General features: G+C 35.8%; 1 protein-coding gene across 8 annotated transcripts; it reads right to left on the bottom strand.

The window, feature by feature from the left end:
* Positions 1–104: 104 nt before the first annotated feature.
* On the bottom strand, positions 105–26,996 carry EXOC1 (exocyst complex component 1). Of its 8 annotated transcripts, none has more exons than XM_088056375.1 (21): positions 26,893–26,996; positions 24,864–24,997; positions 23,900–24,030; positions 22,905–23,064; positions 22,021–22,041; positions 21,055–21,242; positions 20,223–20,450; positions 19,854–19,986; positions 19,568–19,677; positions 18,984–19,037; positions 14,666–14,815; positions 13,482–13,587; positions 10,568–10,612; positions 9,264–9,427; positions 7,431–7,541; positions 6,889–6,965; positions 6,181–6,409; positions 4,989–5,172; positions 3,633–3,832; positions 1,941–2,135; positions 105–1,147 (listed from the first exon to the last, which is right to left on the bottom strand). In XM_088056375.1, exons 2-21 carry the CDS (start codon positions 24,985–24,987, stop codon positions 995–997), a joined length of 2,763 nt encoding a protein of 920 aa, XP_087912501.1. In that variant the 5' UTR covers positions 24,988–24,997; positions 26,893–26,996; the 3' UTR covers positions 105–994. The 8 variants fall into 8 exon arrangements, with proteins under 8 accessions (XP_087912501.1, XP_087912500.1, XP_087912503.1 ...); XM_088056374.1 differs by having other exon boundaries at positions 26,713–26,993; XM_088056377.1 differs by lacking the exon at positions 10,568–10,612 and having other exon boundaries at positions 26,713–26,993.
* Between the last annotated feature and the right edge of the window lie 766 nt (positions 26,997–27,762).

The raw sequence follows: 27,762 nt of genomic DNA, 5'->3' as shown, positions 1-27,762 counted from the left end.
CAACGCAAGCAGTTCTATGAATCTGTGAAATCCAGGCGTTCCAATGTTACTGAGTTCCATCTAGGACGTTTGTAACAAAACTCAGAAGAAAAAGCTCACATTCATACTTTTTTAAAATTTTTTATTCTTGCAGCTGTATCTCAGAATTAACATTTTACCTCTGTCTGCATGCTTATTTTACCTGTTTATCCTATATACACCCCATCTTTATCCAGCAACTTGGAAATTTCATCAAAGCTGTACAGAAAACCTAGGTCCTGAATCCCTGGCAGCTGAAGCTCCAGGAGGAGGAAGGGTTTACATGAGGCTAGAGTATACTGATACTACATCATATTTACTAAAAGGAAGAAAAACAACATGGGTGCAGAAATGGAAAAATGCTTTAATAGCCAGTAGCAAAACAATGCAATTAACTCCTTCACGTATTTTCATCTTGCTGAAATAACTCTCCACAGAAATAAAGAATATGATGAACATAGTTTAATTAAGAATTATAGCCGTAGTCATATTACATCTCAGAACATGAGTTCAGTCTTCCCACTGCATAAAGTTCTACATCCATACTTCCTAGAACAAGGAAGGGAAAATATCTGATAGGCTTCAAAATGCTTACATAATTTCTAAGATGCAAAATATTAGTGAAAACAGTAATATTCTTTTGGCATACTATGAAGGTAGTGCTTACTGCTTTTGGCAAGAGAAGGGATTATAAATAAAAATATTTTAATATTAGGGAAAGGGAAAAACTGTATCCAAAGTGTTTCACAGAATTAATGCTTTTAAACAGTACTTCAGCCCAGTAGAAGCACAACAAATCCCCGAAGGTTTTATTTTGCCCTGAAAGGCATTTGAAACAGGAGTGTTACTCAACATACATGGCAGTTAACTACACACACCTAGAAATCCACCTTTTAAAACCCAGCAATATTTATAGTGTTTGATTCCCTTAAACACAGGCACACACTTTGCTAGCTTCTCTGTCCCTTTCTAGAACTTAATGAGACTGTGCAATACTGGAGCAGTAGTCTAGAATATCTTGTATAGTGAATTCCATAGTAATTCCTGATCCAGGGTAGCAGCGAGCTATCAGCCCTTCAAAGTGCTTGTATTGTCGTATGAATTCATCTTGCATGGAATGCCACACAACCTGCCAAAGAAAAGCAAACTTTAGGAAAAGTGAGGTGGCACAATACACTACATGGGTGAACTACAAAACATTGGCTCATTAACTGATTCTCAGTTCAGCTGTCATTTTACAGTTAAAGATTACCAATAAAGTTCAATTGATGGAGTTACTGCATTAAAAAGAAGGTTGATGTTTTTTACCCATTAAGATCTGTAATGTTGACGTGACTTGTAATAAATGTGCAAAGCAGAAAATTGTAAAGAAGATGGGGAAGTTTTCCTAATAGAGGTGTGTATCTTTTGTCCATCAGGAAAACACCCGGAACCAGAAGAGTGCTATAATTCACGTTTCAGACTTTAAAAAGCTGTTTAAACAAGTTTAACTCAAGTCTACTTATAATTTAGTCCAATGAAAAAGTTTACAGAGTGTAAGAAAAACAGTGGATAATACAACTATCAGAAAATATATAATTGAAAGTATTCTGCTGCAATGCACCAGCTAAGTTTGACATCAGTTACCCATTAATTTAAATCTACTCTCTACTTCCAACATATTTTGCAGAACAGATGTTACCCATTAATGGTTAGCTAGGGCAACATAAAGGAAGTTTATTTCTGAACTTTTTTCCTACCACTCTGGTCCAAATTGGTATTGAACAAATAGAGTAGAATTATAAAAAAAAAACCCAAAAGCTGTACTCAAAATTTATGTTTTTACAGTTAGGCTGAACATTTTCACAGAATACATATGCAAAAGCAGTAATAAAAAGCTTCTGTGTAACATCATAGGGTTTTTAGGACATGATTTAGTTTACCTGAAGTAAATTTTCTTCTTCACAGAGATGTTTATCTACCTTCTTGTAGAGATTATCCAATCCCTTCTTCACTTCTTTACCGGGATATTCCTTTATAACTTTACGAAGCTCTTGTTTATTAAAAGCCAGCTGATAGCTTACTTCCTCCTCTCGTATACCTTGTGCCACACGAGCTTCAACACCTTCAAAAAAATGCTAACAAGTAAAAGCATTAGTCACTATCACAAATCTGAGCTAATTAACTTCATTTGACAAGGATATATGTGGTTAAATCTTGATTCTGCTTCATGACTGTTGTGTTCTCCCAATTTTTGTTTTTGAATTGGGCATGAAGTACTACTCAGCCATAAACATTAAAACACAGCCCAACAATACAGCAGTCCAAGTACTAGCATAAAACTGAAATGAGTAATTTCTAGAAGTAATTGATCTTTTCTTTGCAGCCTTGTAACTAAGAACAAATCAGCCTCAAAATCCTCAATTCAAGAGCTCATAGCCAGGGATCCAAATATTGGATCTTTTGGATGAACTCCCTAAGCACCTGAGCATCTTTCAAACCATAATTACACAGGACCATATTTGTTCACAATTCCCCTCCCTTCTCACTGCCATTGACGAGTTTTTTCAACATAGTAAATATAAAAGTTGTAGTAAATAGAGGCAAGTATTTCTATGAACATGCAGGTTGAGCTCAAGAGTGCATCAGGTCTTGCTAGGACAGAGGTAACTCTAGCTAACTTTCTTCACAGCAGCCTTTATGGTGCTGTGTTTTGGATTTGTGGCTAAAACTGGGCTGATAACACAACAATGTTTTGGTTACTGCTGAACAGGTCAAATCTGACCAAATCATAGCATATAACATCATGCTCAGCTATAAAAATTAGGGTTGGAGGAGGCAGGGTTGGTATTTGGCTTCAAGGTGGCTGTTGCTCAGAAATTGCCTGGGCATCGATCTGCTTGTGAGAGGTAGTTAATGACTGCTTTTGCGTCACTTACTTTATTTTTTTTCTGCTATCTTTCCCTCTCCCCTTCTCTGATTAAACTGTCTTGATCTCTGCCCCCAAATTTTTTCACTTGTGCTCTTTATTGTCTCCCCTGGAGAGGGGGACTGAGCAGCAGTTAGCTACATGGCAGCTTAGGCATTAGTCAGAGTCAATCCACAAGTGGTAAACAGAAATAAAGCAATTTAATTTTCAAAAAGGGAATACATCTTAAAATGTCTCTGAAAATGGATGCCTGAAATCCTGTTTACAGAAGAAGCCATGAGACATCCAAGTGGATAGATCTGAGTCTGAACCGAAGTCACCACTTAGTTTCACATTTAGTTCAAACATAGAGAATTTTCCTACAACTTTTCTTCTTGTTGAACAGCTCAGAAACTACAGCAATTTTCTCTGCAGCTGAGGTGAGGAAGATTGCCTCAAAAATCCTGATGACTTGTCCCCTCACTTTTTTCTTCCTCAAAACCATTTCCTTAAGACACTGATGTTTAGTCAGTACTATTAATTGCCATGAAAAAACTGGTTATTTTCATCCAAGACTGTTACCTTCATGAGTACTCTTGCCAGCCATGCTTCAGTCCAAAATAATAAAGTAAGAGTTTATGATAGATACAGTGATAAATCAAATAGTGTAAATAATACATTCAAAACCTCTCCTGTACCATCTAAATGAATACTCAAATATACTCACATTTAATTTCTCAAGAGGCTGTCCAAGTGAGTAGATTACATAAGACTGAAGATGATCAGTGTATTTCTGTTTGGCTTCTTTTTTCTCAGCCTCCAGACAAGAAATTTTCAAGCGAGAAAGTGTTGCAAAAATATGATGGAAGTTCTCCATCATGACGACATCCCTGGGTGTCTTCTGGCTTTCATTAGCTACTTTCTCAACTGAAAGAAATGAGAAACAAAATACTCAGAATACCAAAAGGACAATGAAATTCAGAAAAACATAAGTAACCGTAATACTATCAAAAAAGGAATTTTGAATTTCATGTAACTGATTGCCATTTGTACGAGTAACTGTCAGAATTGCCACTAAATAAAACACTACCTAAGAGCCTTCAAAAGAAGCAACAGATACATACAGGCTCTAAGACAATTAAATTTGTATGGCAAAAAAGTCACTTATAAACAGATACAAATTAATGAGTATGTATGGTCTCATTTACAGGTATGAGGAAAGGCTTACAAGCATGCTTTCAGTATCCCTAATAAATTGTACATGATAGAACTATTTAAGAGAAGTCACAGTAAATTCAATTCCCATCTTCACTAGGACAAAAATCTTCAATAAAGGTAGTGGGTTTTTTTTAAACATACTTCTTAATCTTGGTTTTTGCTTTTTAGCTTTATGGTCAAAATTACCATCAGTCCCTAAATTTAATAAAAATGTATAATCCTGCACATAGATCTTTTACTTCCCCCTCCCCCTGCCAAAAAAAACCCAAAAAACCAAACCCAAAAAAAAACAAGCAGGCAAAAAAATTTACACCTATCCCTCCCTTACAGCACCTAAGTGCAGGTTGAAAGAGGATGGCTTCAACCAAGAGCAGTTAAGTCTCCATGCCTGTTCATCCATTAATCATTTTGCTGAGACTACCAGGATGCCCATCATAAAAGTGATCCAAAGCACCAGAGTATCAGTAATGAGCACAGATTCATTCCAGTCAAGACACTGAGCTGCTAAGAAGGAAAAATCTGCTACTGCCAATTTTTATTCTTCCTATATGATTTTTTTACAGGGGGAAAAATATAGACAAGAAACCACTTCAGACTGAGCATGCCACGTTGCTGCCATCTCCCATTCCTCTTCAGAGTCTTAACCACTTCTTTCTGTCACAACTCAAATTTACTTTACAGGTATGTACAAAGGGAAGTATCTAAAAGTGTATCACAATCAAAAGGATTACACTTGCTCACTTACAATAACAGAGACAACCAAAATGTCAGCACAGTCTTAAAAAAAGCACCTATTAGGGAAAAAGTATATATAAACAGGTGGAAACAATTATTCTAGTAACTATGACAGCCTTGGAAGACCTACCACTGTCAAAGACAGCTCTAATAAGTTTTATGTAGGCTTTATCTAGATCTCCTCGTCGTTCTGCATTTTTGAAAATTGATTCAGCAAGGGCTGCAAACTCTTCAAATTCAGCAACAAATGGAAGGATCCCAACTTTACTCTTCTTTGAGATTTTCACTTCATCCATCTGCTTCATCTGATTACTCTTTAATTTAAAACAAGAACAAGTGTTAGGCTCCAGATCATGTAACAACTATTAAAAGAAAAATGCAGGCATACTGAAAAATCAACATTTATCCACCAAAGACAGAAATAATTCTTTCAATTAGTACACCTATTTAGTCTTTCACCCTTTTTACCCTTAAAATTTTTTAAGCAAAATACTTGGAAAGAAAAAGGAAAGATGGTCTTTTATTCCCCTTTATTTACTTAGTATTACGAAAACAAACACCCAATGGAAAAAAAAAGCCAAATTTATGCACCAGAAGCAATTAACAATTTTCATTTTATAATCTAACAAGCAACTTCACTTTTCTGATTCAGCCAAGCTAATGCTTCCTTTTGCTGCAGGAAGTTTCCTTAGTCTTCTTTTGAAGAAATTTTATTTCTGAGTGTAATCAGAAATCAGTTTCCAAATATTTTACATATTAAACTTATCAAGAATGGTCGGTTTTATGATGTTTGCTTAGAGTCAAATTACATTTATGACAATAAAAACAAAGTTATACCAACAACTCTGTTTTCAGTAAGCCTGCCACATTTAATATAATGGTTGTAACTGCAGCAAAAGGAAGTTTCAGACAGTAGAGACAGCCTCTGCTACTGCCAAAAGAACACACACCCTCTTAAGTCAACAAGGTTTGGTTTTGGCAAGTAAAAAAGTCAGAGAGGTACTTAATGGACTTCAGTAATCTCAGTAGGAGGACAAGTTTAAACAAACAACTAAGAATGTCAACTAGTTCAGAATTGTGAACAACTGGTCTTATTTGTTGCAAAAATCTACTTATTGAGGAAAACTGGAACGGAGAAGAAAAACTAAATACAACCACCATTTATTTGAAGGCTTGGCCAGTAGAAAAGCAATAAATTACTAATTTTCACTTAAAATTTAAAGCAAGAATTTAAATATACAGACTTGTTAAATCAAACTGGGTAGAAGTGGGCTTCCTATAATATTACAGTTAGCTTAATCAGAATAACTAAATGCACTTACAATGCACTTATCAAAGTTCCTTTTGACAGTCACCAAAACATTTCCAAGTGTTGTGCTGAGAAAGGATGCAGGGTCCACATTTTGAGCTGTCCATACATGATGGCTCATCTTAACTAACATATAAAGGGAATTGAAGCTATCAATCTTGTCTCCCAGTGCTATAAGGTTATTCAGCTCAGGTTCAATACAACGAAATATTTTTGTCATCATTTGTCGGATCATGTCCTTCCTATTAAAAATGCGTAAGAGGAAAATATTACTCTGACAGTTTACTAGGCTATTTTATATGTTTTTCTAAATATTTATTTGATATAGTAGTCTCACTTGCATGCAACAAGTCTCTTGACTTTCAGAAAGTCAGTAGCACACAGTAAAAATCAACAGTCAAAGGTATAAAATATTCCAAAAAGTATTCTCTCTGTTGAAGCTGCCACACACTCTCAGAACTTTCCTAAGCATACTTTTATATAATAGTGCCTAATTTCAATTTGCAAGCTATTAAGAGAACAATGATATACAGAAACAGCCATCTAATATACGAAAAATATTCTTTTTACTGATACACTCAGTGTCTAGGTAAGAATTAGAAGTTCACTATTCACTTTCACTGCAAGGGAATAATTTCTGATTCTAGAGAAAAAAGTTTTATATTCCAAATAAACTCAAACATAGGCTTAAGAATCAATAATTAAAAATAGCAGTACATACTCAGATGATACTGTTTGCGGAACACCAGAAGTGTATGAACGAGATAAAGCTACTCCATCCACTTCCTCCACTTCATTCTGTAAGAATAAGGAATGCATATAAAGATAAGGTTTGTCTCCAATCTATATCAAAGCAGTTACTATATCTGACAAAAGCAATAGAAGTAGCAGCTCCATACCCCCAGTACCCCCTGCCTCCAGAGTAGAAAATAGAGCAGTTTGCAAGTTTCTGGTAGTTTTCTAGTCATGTTCCACTGAATTCAACATTATCCATAATAAATCCCCACTGTCTTCCTACATAGCATAATGGAGTGTTGTCATCTTATGAGGAGACAGACACAGCATAGGAAATATGTCAGTCCTTTCACAACTTTTGCATTGATCAGTCAAAAATGAAGATCCTCCCAGATATAGAAGAGAAACTAATTACTTATCAACTGGATCACATAATCCCCAATAAATTCCAAAGTTCTCTTTTAAACAGATCTCTTTTAAGGCCTGGTCAATATTTTTTATTTCAGTGACAGAGAATGTAAGTCATACCGTTGTTGTTCCAGAGGTGGTCTGATGTTGTTGTAGTTTGAAAAATTTACTAATGAAGTCCTGTTCTGCCAGACACAGAGGCTCTAGTTCACTTAATACTTGTTCAAAAATCTAAAGACAGTTAAAATATTTTATCAACATACCAAATACTATGGATAGTTAGCAATACTAATTTTAATTGTTTTTGCATATACTTTCTATCTTCACAAAGCTTTAGAAGGCTTACTACTGCTTAACAGAAACGGAAACAGCTTGTACTTAGCTCTCTATAAGTAATACCTGCATCTTCAACATAGTCCTTTCTTATCCATGTAATACTCTAAAGAAAAGAACAAGCTATGTTTTTCCACAACAAAAAGAAGTTTTCTAGTCACAGCCTGAGGAAGCACTTTTGTACTATAAAGGAAGCACTTGCATTTTAATACCAAGTCGTGGGTTCTGCCACCATCTTTTCTGCCTGCGTTGCTAAGTGAAGGAAGACAAAATTAAGACTCAGGGAAGAAAAATAGGTCATCTGTCTATGTTGAAATTAACTGCTCTACAGAAAAAAACAGAACAAGTTTCTACATAGCTGCTACAGAAACAAAAAAGTAGGTTTCGTAACAAAGTATGCAACAGAATTTTCAGATTTAAACTAAAGCAAAACACTATTTTGGCAATAAGCAATTACAATGATTTAATTTTATTAATACAAAATAAGGAAATTTTAAGTCAGATGTTAAACATATTTCTCTTACAATTTTCTCTACAGTTATTTAAAAATTAAGGCATGCAATAATTTACATAAATTAAACCAATCTAGCCACATAGGAAACCCATGGTGATGAAAACTCCCATAGGAAAAAAACCCCAGAAACCTAGTAGGTCAGCTCAATAGCTTACAATTCTGTATATTAAATCACATTCATGTATCCCAAATGGGTGTGAGATATAAGTGAGAAATAATAACAATAAATAATAATAGCACAATAATTGTATAAACCTGCTTTAACAAGTTAGCTTTTTAATTCTAGACAAGTTGCTGCTACAAGTTCATAATAACTTGACAGTTAATATTGTTTCAGGCTTATATTTTCTCCAGGAAAAGACTGAACAATTATTTGAAAAAGTCAGAAGAAAAACATTCATCTTCATCAAATAATTCAATAAAAAGCAACAAAATTATTTTCATCTCTGACTGAGAACTGCTTGTTTTCCTTCCACAGCGCTGAGGAGTTAATTTCACAAGAAATGGTGAGCACTCTCACTTTTAATGGTTCAGGAAAAGAAGTCAACAGATGCCGTGGACAGCAGGTTTTAAAACAGGATGAGGCCACTCATTTAACAACTTAGTGCTATTGGTTAAAGTTGAAAACTGATGATAACTAATGTGAAACCAGTATAAATAAAATTTTAGGGTCACACTCAAATCCTGGCTAAAATGCTTATCTTCCTTATCTTTTACTTTTGCTTACATACTGGCAAAATGTCATAGAATACTGAATGAGTTGAAAAAAACAAACAAAACAATGGATAATATATCAGTTCCATTCCTACTTGCTTAAGAACACATATTTGGCTTAAACTTAAAAGACCATTTTTTATGCTTGATATTCCTTAAAGACCACACACAGCATATAAAGGATTTAAACACATTCTTATAATGTGAGAATAATACTCTCATCTACATATTTCTTAGGAACTGCCTTTATTAGAGGTACGGTACATATAAACTTTGAAATTGGCATGTTTTAGGATTTTAGAAGAAGAGATTTTTGAACTATACAAGAAGGATATTTAAGATACTTCTAATACACAACTAAGCAGGAATCCTATGCAATCTTTTGGCTTTACCTTATCAAATTTTGTTCTGTCAGCCACATCCAGGTCAGAGGCAGACATGTTTCCCATGTCTAACAGTGAGGACGACTGAGATCTACGGTTTCCTGAACTCTGAACAGAGAGTTTATTTAGACTAGAAGTAGACCCAGTTAATTTTCCAGAACTTCCATGAAGACCTGTGAAATAAAGACACTATGAAGAAGGAAAGTGAAGGCAGAATAAAATACGGAAGAATAGGTTTGTTACAGAACATGAGATCAAGAGTTGCTAGTAGTCCTATATTAAAATCAAACAACTTTTGTCTAATCTATAAATGCTTCTGCTGTAAAGATATTCTTTCCTCATTATAAAGGTAACTGATATTCTTCAGCAGTTTTCAAAGTACAATATAACTATTTAAATTCTCATAGTAAAGTATGGCAAAAGGTGTAAAAGGAACTAAACTCTAAAATACAGTAACATGGGGACTGAAGACTTGAAAGCTAAGACCAGTTATTATATTTGTGAACGTATTTTGGGCAAAGGCTGCCACAAGCAGAAGGACTGAACCACAGGAAGGAAAAAAAAAAATTAGAAGTTTTATATACACACAGGCACTTTTTCATCTTGAACTTGATCCTTCTGCTGTTAACATCCTTTTATCTACACAGTTTGTTCCAGCTATTTTGCTGGATCTATAACACCACGGTATCTCTGCTGCTAATGCTCTCCCCTCCTTTTGATCATAAACATTCAGTCATTTCTTCATTATATTGCTGGGCCTTCTCCTAGGAGCATGTGTTTTCTTTTTTATTTCTTTTTCCCCCAAATTTTTCAGAAATGTTGGACCAGGACAGACAAAGCTAGTAACAAAAAAGACCAAAAAATTATCATTATTTGATCTCCAACTAAACTTCTCACATCTAAGCTACAAAGAAACTCAAAAGCAATCCTGCAAGTTTCACTTAACTGCTGTGTTGGTATCTAGTCTAGGGACACAAGACAAAGTCTATAGATCTAATCTAAATTGTGACTTCAACCTACTGGAGGAGTGGAAAACAGTGACAAGCTCTCAGGCACAAACTGTTTTTACTATCAACTAGTAGAATGTGAAAACCAAAAGATATTGCCTTTATGTGAAAATCTTCTCAGGTTCTATGTTGGGACTTAGAACTGTGCTTCCTTTTTGCCTTGCAAGCCCAATGGTTCTGCTAATGTTTATTTCATTCTGAACAGAGTGCTTCAGTGTTAGGTAGATTCTCCCTAATGCAGCACTACATCGTAACATCAACACACATGCATTGACAACACCAACTAATGCAACTAGTTATACTCACTCTCAGTTTCCTGTTTGACAGCACTTTCTTTTCGAGGCAGTGTAGCTGGGATGGATTAGGTTGCAAGCATCAAAGACAAAGACAAGTTAAAATGCAGTTTGCACAAACCATGCACAAGATGCAAGTTAAGCTCTAACTGGAAAGAAACATGCAGAGAACTATAAGCAGCAAGTAACTACATTGCAAACACATTTAGTTGGAGAGGTACTATTCTAGAAATTCAGTATCTAAACTACATGGAAAATAGAGTAAGCTTCTAGGTATTAAAATTTGATTTTTCTTATACAGTATGTTCAAAGAACACTTTTGGTAACACTTATCTAACTTCTCCCAAATTGAGAAGTCCATTAAATTATTTGTCAGACTCAGTTTCCATGAGAAATCATATCAAAAATAGACATGAAGAAATTAAAATGTACTTATGGAATTTTTTTCCTGAGTCAGAGATATTGTCCACCTTTTCAATTTAAAACACACACACAATTACTGCAAAATAATTCATATTGACAGTAGGTCTGGCTAACGTTTTCTTAGTTGCTGCAAATCAGGATGTTTACATAGAGAATACATTTTTTGCATTCATGCTGCACAAAAACAGATGACTGCAAATTTGGAGAGGATAAATATAATAAACATATAGTAAAAAATTTTCAAAGAGGGTTTTATATTTTTTCTGGGATTTTTTTCAGAGTTGAAGTTTCCTTGAGTGGACTTCAATATGAAATTTAAAGTAAATGGGCATTTGTAGAAAATATAGAATCCCTAGAGTAAAAAGCATTTGCATACATACACTAAAAGCAATATGTGGTTTTAAAAAGATCTTGATGAAGATGGATGCTACAAGCCCCCCAAAATGGAGCAGGCAAGCAGAACCTTCTGTAATAGAATGAGTAGGTATTTCCAAATGCCACAAACATGTCTTAAATACCAGATGTTCTCAAGTAGGCAACACTACTGATAATTTTAACATCAAATTCAAATTTAATTCCAGCCTAGTTTTTAGATCTTGGGGGTTTTAGTGGATTTTGAATAAAAAAGGTTTAGACATGATATATTTGGCATATGCAACTGTCATGCATTGGTCCCACTTCTTCATCATCCTCAATTTCTAAACACATGGGACTTATTACAGAATGTGAAGAACTACAAAGATCAGGCCCTGGACAATCAGGGGAGCCTTAGTGACTTTTGACAAGCTACATCATATCAATATATGACAGTAGTAGCACTCTTTCCAACACTGATTTTATGGTATTTAAGTATCAAAGTCTTGGCTTCATCAGAAAAGAAAAAAGAAAAAAAAGAAAAAAAAGACTACTTAAGACAAGTGTGAATGCTCATGACCCAGGCTGGTTTTATTTGCCATAAAAATGCAGACAAAGAACCTTGCGCTAGCACAGAATGCCAGAATTCTCCCAGCATCCCCTCTGCGTTTGAGGCATTCAAATAGCAGTGCTATTCCCAAAGCACAAAAAAAGGGCAAGAACACACACCAACACAACTTGGAAACAGGTCATCTTTAGTATTTGAGTACAACTGGAGCATTATGCACCTACACTACTCCTTAAACAAGTTTACTACTATTAAGAAGTAATGTATTTTGAATAAATGTGCAATTAGCAGTAGTACAATCACTACGATGAACACAGAAGCCTTTGAAATTACACACCCTTATGAGGTGTTGCAACAGAAATAAATTTGCACAAATACATGACAGCAGTCTTCCCAAGGTGCAGCTTTTACTCTGGTGAATTGAAGGACCTCTTTCTCCAAAATGCCTGATTGCTCCATAACATTTACACAAGTTAGGGAACTGCTACAAAAGCTGTCTCTTCACAAATACAAATCACAAAACAAGTATCAAGACAAAGCATTTAGAATGTTTCAGAAGTCAATTTTCATTAGACTAAAGGTATTTTTTTCTTGCAGTAAGATTGCTTTTCAAGATTACTGAATTAAAATGTTCTGACAATGACATCTTACGGCACCTCTTGCTTTCTATGACCAACAGCTCGCCAAGTTTTACCTTTCCAGTTCTCCCCCTCTCAAACAAACCTTACCACTTTCCTGCTTTCTTCCTTTCATTACATTTTTCTAGTTTCTACCATCAAACTTCAAAGCATAAATTCACGACCCAAAAGAGGCTGACAGAACTTACTACTGACAGCTGCACATAATTTTGGAATTCAAAATTTGCAAACTGATAAACCGTGGCAAATATAAATATTTCAAACAAGCTTTGGAACACTGCACCTAGAAGTACAGAACTGACAATACATAAATACACCTGTACCACTGTTGCTTTATAAGTATCCAAGGTTATTTTTTGTTTTAAGCTTTATTTCCATATTCACGCTAGACTAATCCAAGCAAGAATACTCCCTTAAATATAAATACCTACATGTTAACAAATTATGATTTCTAGTCTCAGACTACATAGGTAAATCCCCCAGAAAAAACACATTAAAATATGTATGTTTTACTAGGCAGAATTAGCATTACAACTAGCTTCTTAAAAATACACCCAAGATTTATTAAAAGCAGAAATAACAGCAGAAGGACACAAAATAATGCTGCCCAAACTCCCTTTAATTACAAGAGTTGATTTTCCAAATTTGTTTGGGTAATAAAGTGTGATAATTCAAGTAATAAAAAGTAAGTGTAGATTTGAAAACCGAGAGAAATACTGCATTTTATACTTTTATTTTTACTAATTTCACAACATTTCAGTTGTGCTACTTCGGTCTTGTGGAAGTCAGAAGTTTTACCAATCATATTTTTCATCCAACTTCTTCCATCTCTCCAAAAGTAAAGAATTTTACACCATTACAAAATCAGCCCTAGGTGTTGTAGTGAGTGTTTTATATGCAAACAGTAAGATTCAAAGCAAGATATGTGCCTTCTGGAAGCTTACCAAACTTTTTTCCTTCTCTGGTTGTGCCTGTCATCTTGATCTTGGCAACTTCAAAGAAATCTTTTATTTCCCTTTCATAAAGTCGTGATAAATAATCCATATAATTCTTAAAAAGGAAAATGTAAATTTAGTTAACAGGCATTCATACCAAGTTTCCTCTATTTTAGGTAAATACGTCTTAAAACCTGGACATTTTCAAGTCCTACTAAATAACAAACTAGTCTGGACTACATAAGTATATATATTTATGCAGCATGCACAAAAATATATTTATGATATTTAAACATCTTACATACATTTTCATAGTGAGTTCACTGATCATTAATCAGAAACTTCTACTTTTCCTTCATAAGGAAAAATATGCAATGCAGTACATACAGATAGGTTTACTAGTGGTAGAGCATCACAGAATTCTGTTCAAGGGTAGAATAGAGAGAATTCAGCACCCTTCTTCCATCAGACTCTTACTGTGCCCCCAAAAGCACACATAAATATGTAATTTTCACATTTTTTATCGGAAGATCACAAAGATGCCAACCATTCACTATCTGCTTTACCCTGAAGGCAAAGGAACAACTATTCCAAAGCCATTTTCAAAGTCTAATTTAAATCTTCCATTTAAGAATGACAGTACTTTAATTTTAAAAATACTTGTTTTGTAAGAAATAACTTTTCCTTGACTTCAACCTGAACGTTCTGTAGTAATTTTTTTACTCCATGTTAGTTTTAAACATAGTAGTTAAAAGTTAACATACATACAAGGGAAAAATATTTCTATTTAATTTACTGTACAAGAGACCTCTGAAGTTTTTGACACACCCAAGTGAAATGAAGGTCTGTTGAAACAGAGATGTTGCACAAGCAATAAGCACACCAATTTGAAATTAGCTTAATTATTTTTCTTACTAGGCTATATAACAGCAAACTTTTTCTACATAAATATTAAGGTATCTTATGATACTTCAGCATAGAATGTTTGAGGGAAAAAACTAACAAACAGAGCAGGAGACCACAAATACTAAAACTGAAGTTTCCTATTCTAAAAAGGAATAAAAAGAGAGGAGCAGTGAGTTATACTTAATATATAGCAATATTAAAATGACAGGTACACACACACAGACTTCTGACTCTCAAGCCCAGTCTGTTATGTACATTCTCTAGCATCATTTGATCACTTCACATACCTTTGTTAGCCCTTCATATTTTCCATAATCTGTGTTCTTGAGCCACTCCATCAGTTTAGCATATCGAAGTAAATCTCTGTGAAATGGATGATGATTGGGTAATGTCAATTCAGCAGAGTGCTGTGCAAGAGTGGAACTCTGATCGTGACCCTTGATAAGAAAAAGTATTAAAGTAAATCTGGAAGAACTACACAGATGTACCAGACATTTCCTGAAAAATTTAATATGAAGATAAACAAAAAGGCATAAAAATACCTTGCATAGCAGCAAGGTCTAGAGACGCAGACTGAAAAAGACACTTAACATAATACAGACACTGAGTTATTACAGCCATGGCAGATAGTGCATCTTAATAAGCTTGTTTATTTTAAGGCTCTTCGCCTTCAGGGTGAGTCACTTTGGCCCTTTTTGTAAAAGAATGCAATGTACACCTGAATGAAAATTTAATGACAAGCATTCAATTGGTCCTGAAAAATTTTTAGAAATTATCACATTATTCCTAAAAATAAAAATAAAAAAAATAAAAAAAATAGCTGTTTCTGTTTAAAGATATTTTTCCCATCTATAATTTCCAAGTCCCCAGTTAATGGGTGGCCTGGGTGTTAATGATGAGCTTTACACCTCTCCTCTGAAATCATGCTCCAATTCAACATACTTTAGTCCATTTTGGCAAAGCCTTCCTTGATCAAATCTTAAAAGCACCAGTGCACACACACATTCCCTCTCCCTCCACACGAACAGACACACACAACACATTGTCAATGAACATTTACTAAACAGTTTACAATGTGCAGCATAAACTAATCCATTTAACACAAGCTACTCATTTCATGCTCCTCCTTTACACAAAGCTCCCATCATACTGCTAGAAAAATGATGAAATATGATTTTGGTTTTTTAAGCTTTCAGTTGCTTGAACTCACAAGCTTCCTGAGCAATTCAGGAAGAGCAAGCAAGGTAGCACCTCTATGCAGAACAGCAGAACACACAACCGTTATCCCTGGGTTAAAAGAATGGAGGATAAGATTTAATTTCCAAACAGCTTTAATATTTTTTGTAAAGTCTTTTCTTACTGGGCTTGCAGTAAATACAGCAACAGAACTTGTATTTTGTGCCATGGCAGCTCACAAAGATTGTACTAACTGGTCTCCAATTCCTGCATCAGATGCAGGTGGTTTATATAGGTCAGTCAATGTCCATCCCTGAGAGAGGCAGCATTCCTGTCAGTTCCATCTTGGACACAAGACGTCAGCAGAATAAGCTATACCATTTAAAAACTGTAAACAGTAAAAACTGATTCTAAATTGAAACAGAAACCAGTTTGGATCAAAATTAAAGTAACTTTGTCTTACCCTTTTTCTGTTGTAAATCAGTTCAAACCTTTTGTTAGAGAAAGCTCTTCCACAATACATTCACAGACTTGTTTAAAAAAAAAAATCTAAGATTTGTAAAATGCTTTTACAAAGTAATGGAACAAAAAAGTGCCAGCTTCTGGATAAAGCTGAACTACTACATAACAATCATAAAATAGTTTGAGTTGTAAGGGATCTTAAAGACCATCTAGTTCCAGCTCCCCTGCAATGGGTAGGGACACCTTCACTAGACCAGGCTGCTCAAAGCCCAGTGACTTGAACTTCCAGTGATGGGGCATCCACAAGTTCTTTGGCAACCTGTTTCAGTACTTTTTTTGTATCCAATATGAGCCTGAACCTACTCTGAGCCCTGTTCTTTTAACTATATAAACTGATACAAAAATAGACCTAAAGAAACAAGTCCTGGCCAACTTCATTAATTTACACTCACAGAAAATGGGGAAGGATAATACTATAAATTTTGCTTACAATCCTGTAGTCTGACTTCAAAAAAAAGCTAACATAATGTAATTATTGGAACATATAATTTGGAATTCGAATCCAGCCAGCATTAGCAACACAGCTGCTGTTGTGATTACTGAGGTCATACTGGATACTGTGGGCATACTTTTGGGCATACATACAGCAAATATTTTCAACAAATCTTTAATATGCCTCTATGAAAAAGAGATCAGAGAAACTCCCTCTAACCCATTTGTTACATTTCTACACCATGCATTTTTAATGTTCAAGTTCATTATAGTTTAACATAATTTACCTGGTGGCTTTCACAGTTTTCATCAACTACATCAGTCCAAATGCTCGTTCATATTATTGCTAGGAAATACTAAGCTATCCAAACTTTTATTTTGTCTTTCGTGTAACCATTTTATTCATGTCCCTTTATTACACACAACTTTTCTGGTTAGTAGTTGCATTCTTCATAAAGCTAGATGACAAATTCCCTGACAAGGTTAATTTCTCTCTCCAGGCCAACTTTTCCACAAGACTAGTCATTCTGGTTATAGTAAATTATGTCCTGTCCAAGACTGCTCTAAAACATTACAGAGCTTCTAGAGGTACCTTTCCTACCTCATTTATGGGCTTTCTCTCATTACACATAAATTTATACCATTACCAAATGACACCCCGGACTTGTTATTCAACTATTTCTTAGTTTCACAGCTTCAACCTACTTCATATTTCAAAGGCAGAAGGCCCAGAGTTGCCTTTAAATTGAGTACTGAACCTGGTTGTTAAAAAATCTTTAAAGTAATTGGTTAATTAATTATTAGTATTACACAATAAAGAAAACTACATTAACCGTTAGTAAACAGTTTTTAACACTGCAGCAAATGGCAATCTGAAGTTGCATTTCTGTTTAAAATTTTTAACTTTTATTCTCCTTTTAATGTAAAGGAGGTGAAGCACTTTAGTGTAGTTTTAATCAAGCATTGAGCTATTTTGCTTTTCAAAAATAAAGAGCAATTTCATACTTTCAAGGAAATATATTTAGGCCCAAATGTCAATATAACTATGTTTTTCCATCTAATAATTTCCAAATCAGAATGTCTTGCTTACATTAACAACTGCCTAGACATCATTGTGTTTTCATTTGTCCTTTTAATTCAGAACTCTTTACCTTTAATCTTAGGTTTTTTTTAAGTGCTTTAGATCACTTTTTAAAGAAACATTCTAAACAAATAATGCAACTCTTCTGATGTTAAAGGTAACACAGTATTGCAATTGAGCTTTTCAACACCATACCAAAAAATTGCTATATTCCTCAAACTAACAAAACAAGCTCATTTTAGTAAGATTACACAAAAATCTGTTATACCTCCAGCACTTGAATCTGTATCTCAAAATGAAGTACAAACACTTTTTTTTTCCTCTTTTACAACAATGAAAAATCTTTACAGAGTATCAGCTCTTGCATCTTCCTGCTTAAACTTAACAAAGTCATAATTTTTATCTGTTAATTAATACCTCACAGCTGACAGCAAGCCAAAACTTTTCAGAGGGCAAGTGTGTATGAAAAACAATGTGAGGCCAGTACTAGTATTAGAATTTTAAAAAAGTAAACTGCCAATTAGTAATAGCACTTTCAACAGCACTGAGAAGTGTATTAAGAAAAATAATTTCATCTAATACACAGAATATTACACAGTAGTAATAGTCTCTTGCTGTTTTTTTAAAAATAAAATCCTCAGAAGGGAACATTAGAAAGACATTCTATTAAATGGCCACTTCCATACACAAGTCCAATATTCAAACTTTGTGGACACATTTACATGGGACTTATACAACATAGTTTCTACTTGCTCATTTAAGAGCTGGGACACAATCTATACCCAGGTTTTCAAAATATGGAAAGTGACAGAGGAAAAATACTTTCTAAAGGACAGAAGATAAAGGCAAAAAAATAAATATGCTGTGAAGCTGGAATTCTTCTGCAAAGTGAAGAAAATGTAGGAAGCAGTTATCTTTGCCATAAAAAGCCAGGCTCTAAATGCAATTTTCTGTACAATTATCCAGTATTACTCTATTTCATTTTCTGCACACAGTCTAATACATAAAATTTAGAAACTTAAAAATTGTAAAACTTTGATTGTGCTAATATGTATAAAACCAGAATTACTGTTTTTAATTTACAAATACTGCAATTTCACACAATTGCAGTACCTGTACTGTTGTACATTTATTACTATTTCCTCCATGCATGTCAATTCTGTCTCTCAGCAACTTTTGGGAATGAGATCAGAGGAATGTTAGCTCATAAACAGAAAAACAAAGCTTAAAGGCTAACAAAACTAATAGAAGTGAAAAGGGAGGCAAATCTGATGCCCTGTAATCAGTAAGGACAAATTTCTTTTTGCAAAGTAAAAATGCAGCTGCTAGTTAGATAATTCAAGCTCGGGAAAAAAATGAGTTAGAAAATCTTGTATCAAACTCAATGTACTCACTGGGACTGAATGATAGGAGGACCTGTTATAGAGTTGAAGGAGGGTCTGAGTAAACTGATTTAAGAAGATAAAAAACACATAAATTAAAAAGGTGAGGCTAAAAAAACCACCCAGACTTTAGGAAACAAGTGTCAGGACGGTGTTTTATGAATAATTCAAGTTAAGAAACAAAACCAAGGTTCAGATGTTTTATTTTGTATGGTTGGTTTTGCTTTGAGGTTTTTTTTTTATGGTCTTTGAGGTTCAGACAAGACAACCTTCTGTTTTCAGCCAATAACATCCTTAAAAAATGTCAATGCTTTTCCTCCTCAATGATCAAGCTCTACAATTAAAATAAATCCTCATATATCATATAATGCATTTAATTTGGATAGCAAGCCCATTAAAGAGAGATGTTTAGGGGTTTTTTTAAGTGTAAGAGACTTCTGCAGGCAGTTATAGTTTGGTATGCTTAGCAATATCTTTGCGTGAAGACCTTCTAGCATTTACTGATTACAGCACAGAATATGTCCGATTTTAGATTTTTTTCTTCTCCAGAAACGTTTGTGATCAAAAATTTCATATTCAATAGTAAAAAATAATACCTGCTGAACAAATACGCTGTTCAAATGACTGGCAAGTCTCCGCGCAAACTGCTCACGCAGGTCACTAAACCGCTGCTGCTGCTGCTTCACTGCATGAAGCATATCATGTCCTACAAACAGAAAGGACTTCAGAGTGTACAAAATTCAGAGTCATATATTGTATAGGGGAACCAAGAGGACCAGAGGTTACAATTCCTTCAATCAACAGAAGAAAATCTGAGACTAGTTGCAAGGCACTATCACAGTAAATTTTGTTTGTTAGACAGTAGTCTAATAAAAACATTACCTGGACGAAGAGCTACATTCATACATTGCAGAAGGGCATCTGCTGCATTAGTGCAGGCCTCAATGCCTCGGGAAGATGTCAGATCTCCCTCTTGAAGGGCCTTTATATGGCCCTTAGCCAGATCCATGTGATTCTACAAAATAATGGATAGTATTGTCCATAAGCTGAAAGCAAATTAGTCTGCTATGCTAGTGAACCAAGAAGAATAAATACAATTTCATCATTATAACTTACTGAAAATAGTGCAAAAACAAAATAGAAAAATAAGCTAATTTTTTTTAAAGGAACCTCATCCTAAAGAGGATAGCAACCTAAAAGAATTTTATACCTGACATGAGCAACCATAGTAAACATAACAAAAATGCTTACCACCAAGAACTCTATCTCTGACAGTAGTTTAACATTATTTGTGTTGCTGAGATGAATTAGGTGATTGCTTTCTGAAATTTGATCCATTTGCTCCTTTACGCTCTGAAGCATTTCTTCATAACTGCTCAGCTTTAGCTCGATTTGGTCAACTTCCTTTAGAGCTTCATCCAACAACTTCATCAAGATATTCACCTGTTTCTCTGAGGCCATAATAGACTGAATATTTGCCTGTATAGAAAATAAATTCACATTTTAGAAGACATTTTTATATCTCAAAAGCATTCTGATATCACCTTTTCCCTCTATAACTGTCTAATAGTTTCCAAAGTTTCCAAAACTCTTGATGAAATCACCAAAACAAAATAATAATAGCCATAGTGTTACTGAACACAGAAATTCCTCAATCTATGACACTCCCTTGTTTCAAAAAGATAAGATACCAAGCCAAAACTTTGCTCAAGTTCTTGGAGCTGAAGTACTGGAGAAAAACAAAAACAAAAAGCCAAACAGTAATCCCTACTGTATGAGAACATTTTCAGTTACGAATAAAAAAGTACATAGGTGATAAGTTCAGATTTTCTGTCACAAGATCAGCCATCACCATGACAGCACTAATTTTCAAAATATACACCAAACACATGACAGTTTGAGGTTATTGATGACTCCCTCAAGTCTGTATCCGCTGCATCTCCTCAGTCTTCCAAGTGACCTCTGGAATGCTGGGTTGTCTAGACAGATCACGTTAGCTACCTTTTCAGAGAATGCTATGTGGTCAGAATCAAAGAGAACCGTTCGACATGCTGGCACACTTTGTATTAGAAGGAATGTTTACCCCATCTAGCACTTGCAGCTCTCTTGACAACTTCTCTGCAAAGGCTTCAGCATTAGCAATAGCATATTCACACCCTTCCATCATTATTTCAATATCCTGTTCCTCTCTTGCATTTAACTCTTGGTATTCATCCACAGCTTCTTCATCGCCTCCTGCTACGCTTTGATTCTCTCCACTTGGAACAGATTCTTAGGCAGGGAAGGAAAATAAAACACATTATCAAGTCCAGAAAGTCACAAGCATTTTAAGACTACTTCAGTATGCGTAACTATCTTTAAGTACATTAATCCATTAAACAACTCTCCTAAAAAGCACCTGCTGCCTATGAACACATTTTTTCAAGTCTCAGTCTTCCACACGCTTCATTACAATTTCCAGAACTGATTACCAACAGTGATGTTTTCCAAATTATGTAACATAAGCAAAACACTATTATCCACCTTCCTTTATTCCAAGGAACAAACCTAGTCTCAGTTTATTCACCTCTTACACTGGTAACCAGCATCAGAATATTATTACATTATTATACTCCATTTGTTAGTGGAAAATCAGCACAAGCTGGATTCTCTGTTTTGGTTGACAGAGCATTAGGGAAACATACTGAAGTCGATTAAGATATATACCACTGAATAAATAAAAGTTATCTTGATGCTCAAGATGAGTTTCACAGCAAGAAAATCAGTACAGAGTTAAGTGAAAATCAAATAAACAATGGTTTCATTAACTATGATTTTGCACAGCAGTGCTTAATAAATTTAACAAGTCACTCAAAGGCTGAAAAATTAATATCAACACAGTCCAGCTAGAAAGTGTTTAGGACATCTGACACATCTCTCTTATCTCTAGCAACTTGAAAAGCTAACCAAAGCACTAAAAAACAAACAAACAAACAAACGAAAAGTATAAAAGCGTATTATTTAAGAAAACTCCTTATAAGACAAAATAAAGGAAAAAGGTGTTACGCACCTTCTGCAACTTTAGGAAGTTCTGAAGAATTAAAAGGTATGGAAAAGCAGAGGAAAGGAAGCAGAGAATGTTAGCTAGACAAAGCACGAACAGTGTGTATACATTTAAGTGGCAATAAGTTTGAGTGTTTTATTATTGCACAAACTTGAAATGTTAGATGTTGGTTTAAAACAAATTCTGGTCAACACCAAAATACAGAAATGTTATCCTTCCTCTTTCACATTTCTAATTCAATTTTTTCAATCTAGTATTTAATATCAGTAGTTTCTCCACTTCTGACAGACCCCATGGGAAATACTCTTACTTGCTAAGCTTTACTATAAAATGTTAACTATTAAAAGATACTGTAACCATAAAAATATTTATGACAGGACAAGTAAACAAGATAGAAAGCCTTTCTAACAACCAATCAGTCCCATAAATTGTAATAGAGTCCAACACAATTTAGCACATGCCTCACAGTCAATGAACTTGAAATCTCCCATAAAACCCCATTGCCTTCTAGAATGCTGCAGACGTGCACTTTCTAAAGCACTTTTCTAATTCAGGGAAAATGTAAATAAGAACAAAAGCAGATTTGTTACACATTTAGACCTACCAGTTCTTGGAAGTAGATTTTATTTTGTTCAGAAAACAGAATGTCTTAGAAATACAGTAAGTTTATCAATATTTAGACCTTCATTAATTAAGTATTTTGTCTTGGTTCTCAGTTTTCTATCAGAAAATCTGTTATATAGCCATCTTGCTTATCTGAAGACTTAGAAAATATAAAGTTGAAAAGAAATACGAAAACCCATCAGGATTAAGAGTATTTTTTTTAGTATATCTGTTTTATATCAGTAATTACTAAACTTTATACTTCAAATACAGTTGTAGAAATTTACCTTCCAACAGCTGTGAACTAACATTAATAAAGTCAATTTTCTTTCTAAGGTATCTCTGATTGAGTTTCCAGATACATGAAATGAAGGTGTTCTTTTCCACTGTGCTGCTTGCAACCCATTTGTACACTTTGTCAAAATGCAAATCAAATTCAGGACTCTCCTGCAAAAGACAAAATATGTTACAAGCTCCACAGTCAAATGATTCTCTAAGTAGCAGAGATTGTCCACATATTTAATTACTGAGATGACAAGATAAAAATTAAATTACACGGATGCCAACCTTAAGATCATACGGCAACTTTTGGGCCCTCATGCACCTTAAAATAGTGAAAAACCAGAATCCATGCTATGACAGCAGTATTTTGTCAAGGCAGGTAAGACTAAAATAACACAATACAGAGATGTGTAAGATTTTCAACAAGGTTTGTGACAGCAAATGAATTTAAGTGGCCATAAATAAATTGCTCTGTTGTTCTGTGGAAAAGTCCACCATATCAGGACTGTACACTTCCAGCTCACCCTCAAGCTTATATACTGCTCATTAAGAACTTTTTAAGTGTCCAGCCAAAAAACATTACATGTAGCTGAACATTTTGGACATTTTGAGAAATTTATGACTGTCATTAGTAGAACAGTTATAAATTTTCTTACTGGAAATTAAGCTTGGGTGAAAAGATCTACAGAAGACTTAAAAACATACTACTGGTCCTTAGCAGATGCTCTCTACAGTCACTGAGAGATCACTACAACTAACAGGGCAGATATTAAGACTACTGCTATTAAACCATATCTAGACTACTCTTACTCAATTTACCAGGGTTATATTCTTGTAAAGGCTGAAAGAAAATATGGGCACAGGCAGCACAGGAATGTATTATCTTAATAAACTTGTTATCAATCTAATTTTTAAAGCAGCCAGTATCAAGGAAATCAAGTCTAACTTGGAATGAAGAGGATGTTGTGATCAGAGGACTAAACAAAAAAGTGACACATACTTTAACAGCATCTTTGGCATCAACAATAGCAAGGTCTCGAAGTGCCCATGCAGTCTGCCTTTTGTAAAAATCTCCCTTGTCAGATTTTTTCACTTTTACCACATTTACTTGGACTGGTCGTTCCGTTGTCACTATTAAATGAAGTAAGACAGTAATATCAAAACACACATACTACTTTCACATCCGTTTCTGCTGCACTTCAACTTCTCAAACAAATTATCTGTGGGAGAGATTTTGCAGTATTTATTTGATGAAAGAGACCCTTTGAAACATTATTATCCACAATAACCACAGCTCAGTTTAGGTCTCAACCGAACAGGTATACATCTCTGTACAGCCTGTGAGGTAATGAACCCAATTCACAGCTATTTCTTTGATACAGCAGATCTTGGACCATGACCATGTAACTGACAAAGCACAGTCATAACTAGAGAGTACAGTCAGAATAAAAACATTTTCAGACATTTTTCAGTCAAAAAATATTCCAGCAAGCTAATTTATTGTCAGATAAACCCAAGCCACCTAATTTTTTAAAGAGATATAATGTAACAAACACACACTTAAAAGAACATTAGAACTCAATTCAGTTGCTGTGCCTTTCCTTGGAGTCTGACAAATATTCTTTAAGGCATTTTATTTAGGCTTATCAGCTTAAATGATTACTAAACCCTGTTTTAAGCACTACATAAAGCCTGATTCAGAAGCTCACCAGTCCCAAAAGAATAATTTTTGATTCTTACAATGAAATTACAATGAGATCTGTCAAAAAAAGTAGTGGGCTTTGTTTCTTTTTTTAGTAGAAGCACAATGAAAGTACAAGCTGTAACTAATTTTCTCCATTAGGAATGGAAAGCACCCGTTTTACACAAGTCAAGAATAAGGATTGTACATGAAGCTAAAACAAATGCAACCAAGTAAAAAACAAAGGTGAAGATAAGAAACACAGTGTGGTTTTCCCATGTACCTGTGGCACACAAAAAGCAGTTCCTCTTCTTTTTGCCTGCTTTGCACACGTTCACAATGCTCAATAAACGTTCATCATTGGGAGTGAAAATATCCCTCTGCAAAGCATGCTTGATTGCAGTCATTTTCTCTCAGCTGAAAGATTTTAGGAAGTAAAAATAAACTCCAGCATGTTTAACAGACACACACAAAAAAAGAACCAGTCATGTGCTTACAGTAACCATGGAATTTTAAAATTCAGTTTTACAGGTAACTTAATGACTTGTAATCTAGACAGGCATGACTTGGGTAGAAAACCAGACCACTATATGAAAAAATAAAAAAACCTTATTCACTTATTTTAATAAAAAAAAAAAGTAATTTATTGACACCTGGATGATCCTTCAGCTTAATTTAACCGAGTACAAAATGTTTCTTTGTAGTAGAGGGAAATACAAGGCATTAACATAAAAAAGTTGAAACTGGAATCAAGAAAAAAAGACCATCCAATGCTCAAGCTTGTAGAATTCAATCACAAAAAAAAGCACAAAAAACAACAAACAAAACAAAACAGAAATCCTGCCAAGCTCCAGAAAATTAAGGAGCTGGCAATATTCACTTGATTCACAACAGTTCCTCACACTACATAGAGATTTTATCTAGACTGGACAGAGAAACATATTAGACATCACATTCCAGTGTTTTTATTTAAGAAGTTTCAATATTATCTGTGCCTTAAAATTCTATAGTGCATTAAAAGCATGATTTAGTACACGACATGACACACTGCTTGAGGCTGAGACAATATATGGACTAAATTTCAGGTTGGCTTGTCTTGAAGATGCCCGAGTTGCTTTCTCTGATAAACTCACAGAAAAGACAAAATCTTGGGCACTACAGTAATTTTGAAGATTAGTAACTCAAGAACTTTGTGCACACAAGGGCCACCATGTCAGAGTGAAAACAGTACTGTCAAGTGCACAGAGCTCAGGGCACACTGTTTATGACACCCTATGGCAATGCACCACTCCATAGCTGCTAATAGTTTTCCTTCTCTTCATGAAATGCTGGTCCCACCTTTTGTTTCCCAAATTGTACCAGGTTCCTGTCACTCTTCAACAAATGCATAAGATGAACACACAAAATACCAATGATCTGCTGCGTTTCAGATTCAGATGCCTCTTTCCTTCCTTATTTAAAATTTTATCTTCTGCTCTAAGTCAGAATCAAACTGCTAAAAATTGCTAAGTCTCTCATTTCAGTGCTAACACAAGTGTTCAGGTTAGGCAGAATACACCTTTCCCATTAAGCATAGCATGATAAATCTGAAATCCAAGACTGGCTCTCACATACAGTTTAACTTCTGAGTTACAAACTCAGTACCTTTAGTCACAGCCACCAAAATCTTCACAGAGTGCCAGCACCAAGCACAAAATTAAGCTTTTCACACTTGAATCCTGCTGTCTCAAAGGAACACAGTATTTAGACTAAGGAGCTGGAAATAAAGCTCCTTCCTCAGAAAAAAAGCTTCAAGAAAGCAGAGACCACACGAGATTCAGAAAAATCCCTTTAGACATTGCTGCGTTTTCCCCTGTAATGTTCCAGACAAAGGCTACGTGAAATCTGCCAGAGACATCACATCACAGACGCGGCCTGTCCAGGAAACACACGCCAGATGGGGCACAGCAATGGGGCATAGCAATGTGGTAAGGCTGCTCGGCGCTGCTCGTCCTCCCTTAGGCTGCAAACAGGAAAAGACGCTACTCCTGCATCCTGCCGGCTCAGACGTAACTCAAGGGCAGCCCAACCACAGCATCCCCGGCAATCAATTAAAAGATCAGTAATGTAACAGAAAAACTCAGAAGAGCTACCTAGAGCAGCGGCGGCCTCCCGAGGGCCCGTCTGACACCGCTTCACCGCCTTCCACCTGCGAGTACCTCACAAGCGGCCCCGACCCGCTCCCGCCCCGAACCCGGCGGCACGGCACGGCGACAGCCCCCGCGCCCGGGCTGGGGAAGGGGCGGAGGGTGCCGGGGCCTCCTCGCTCTTACCGCGGCGCCGGGAAGGGCCGGGAAAGGGCCGGGTAGCGCCGGGAAAGGGCAGGGAACGCCGGGCAGGGAACACCGGGCAGGAACGCGGCTCCTCCCGCCACGGCTTCCGCCCACGTGACGGCGGCGCGCGGCTCGGGGCGGGCTGCCCGCGCAGCGCCCCCTGGCGGGGAGGCGTGGGGCGCGGCGGGCGAGCCGAAGTGACGGCAGCGTTCTCGAGTGACGTCACGTCAGAGGCACTGAGGGCGTTCAGGTCTGTTGGGGGAAACAAGAGTCCACAAAAGAAACGCGGGTTAGCTTGGTGTTAAAAGATGCATTCAGTGCATTACAGTGTCAAACAATCTCAATTTCGAATTACAATGTCCAGCTCTGACTGCATGCTGTAATTCCATTTGGCCACAGCATCAGGGCTAACAGCGCTTCATAGAATCAGCAAAGTCGAAAGAGACCTTTAGGGTCATCAAGTCCAACCATCCACCCAGCACTATCACTGCAACCCCTAAACCACTAAACCTTATCACTCAGTACTAGATCCAGACTCCTTTTAACCACCTCCAGGGGTGGTGACTCCACCACCCCAAGCAACCTATTCCAATTCACTAACAGTGAAAAAGAAATTCTGATATCTAATCTGGATCTCCCCTGTCTGAGCTTTAGGCCATCTCCTCTTGTCCTCTCACTGCAGGCCCAGCAGGAGAGACCAAACCCCTCCCCACTACAGCCTCCTTTCAGGGAGTTGTAGAGGGCAGTGAGGTCCCTCCTGAGCTTTCTCCAGGGTAAACAAACCCAGCTGTTCCCCACAGGACACGTTTTCTACATCCTTCATGAGCCTTGTTGCCCTTCCCTGGACTCACTCCAGCACCTCAATTTCCC

The sequence above is a fragment of the Pseudopodoces humilis genome, chromosome 6 (assembly GCF_049639895.1).
Source record: "Pseudopodoces humilis isolate 2021_Gansu_Grassland_sample_001 chromosome 6, ASM4963989v1, whole genome shotgun sequence".
Lineage (NCBI taxonomy): Eukaryota > Metazoa > Chordata > Aves > Passeriformes > Paridae > Pseudopodoces > Pseudopodoces humilis.
Note: the sequence above shows the minus strand (reverse complement) of the source record. Positions and strands in the feature narration are given on the sequence as shown.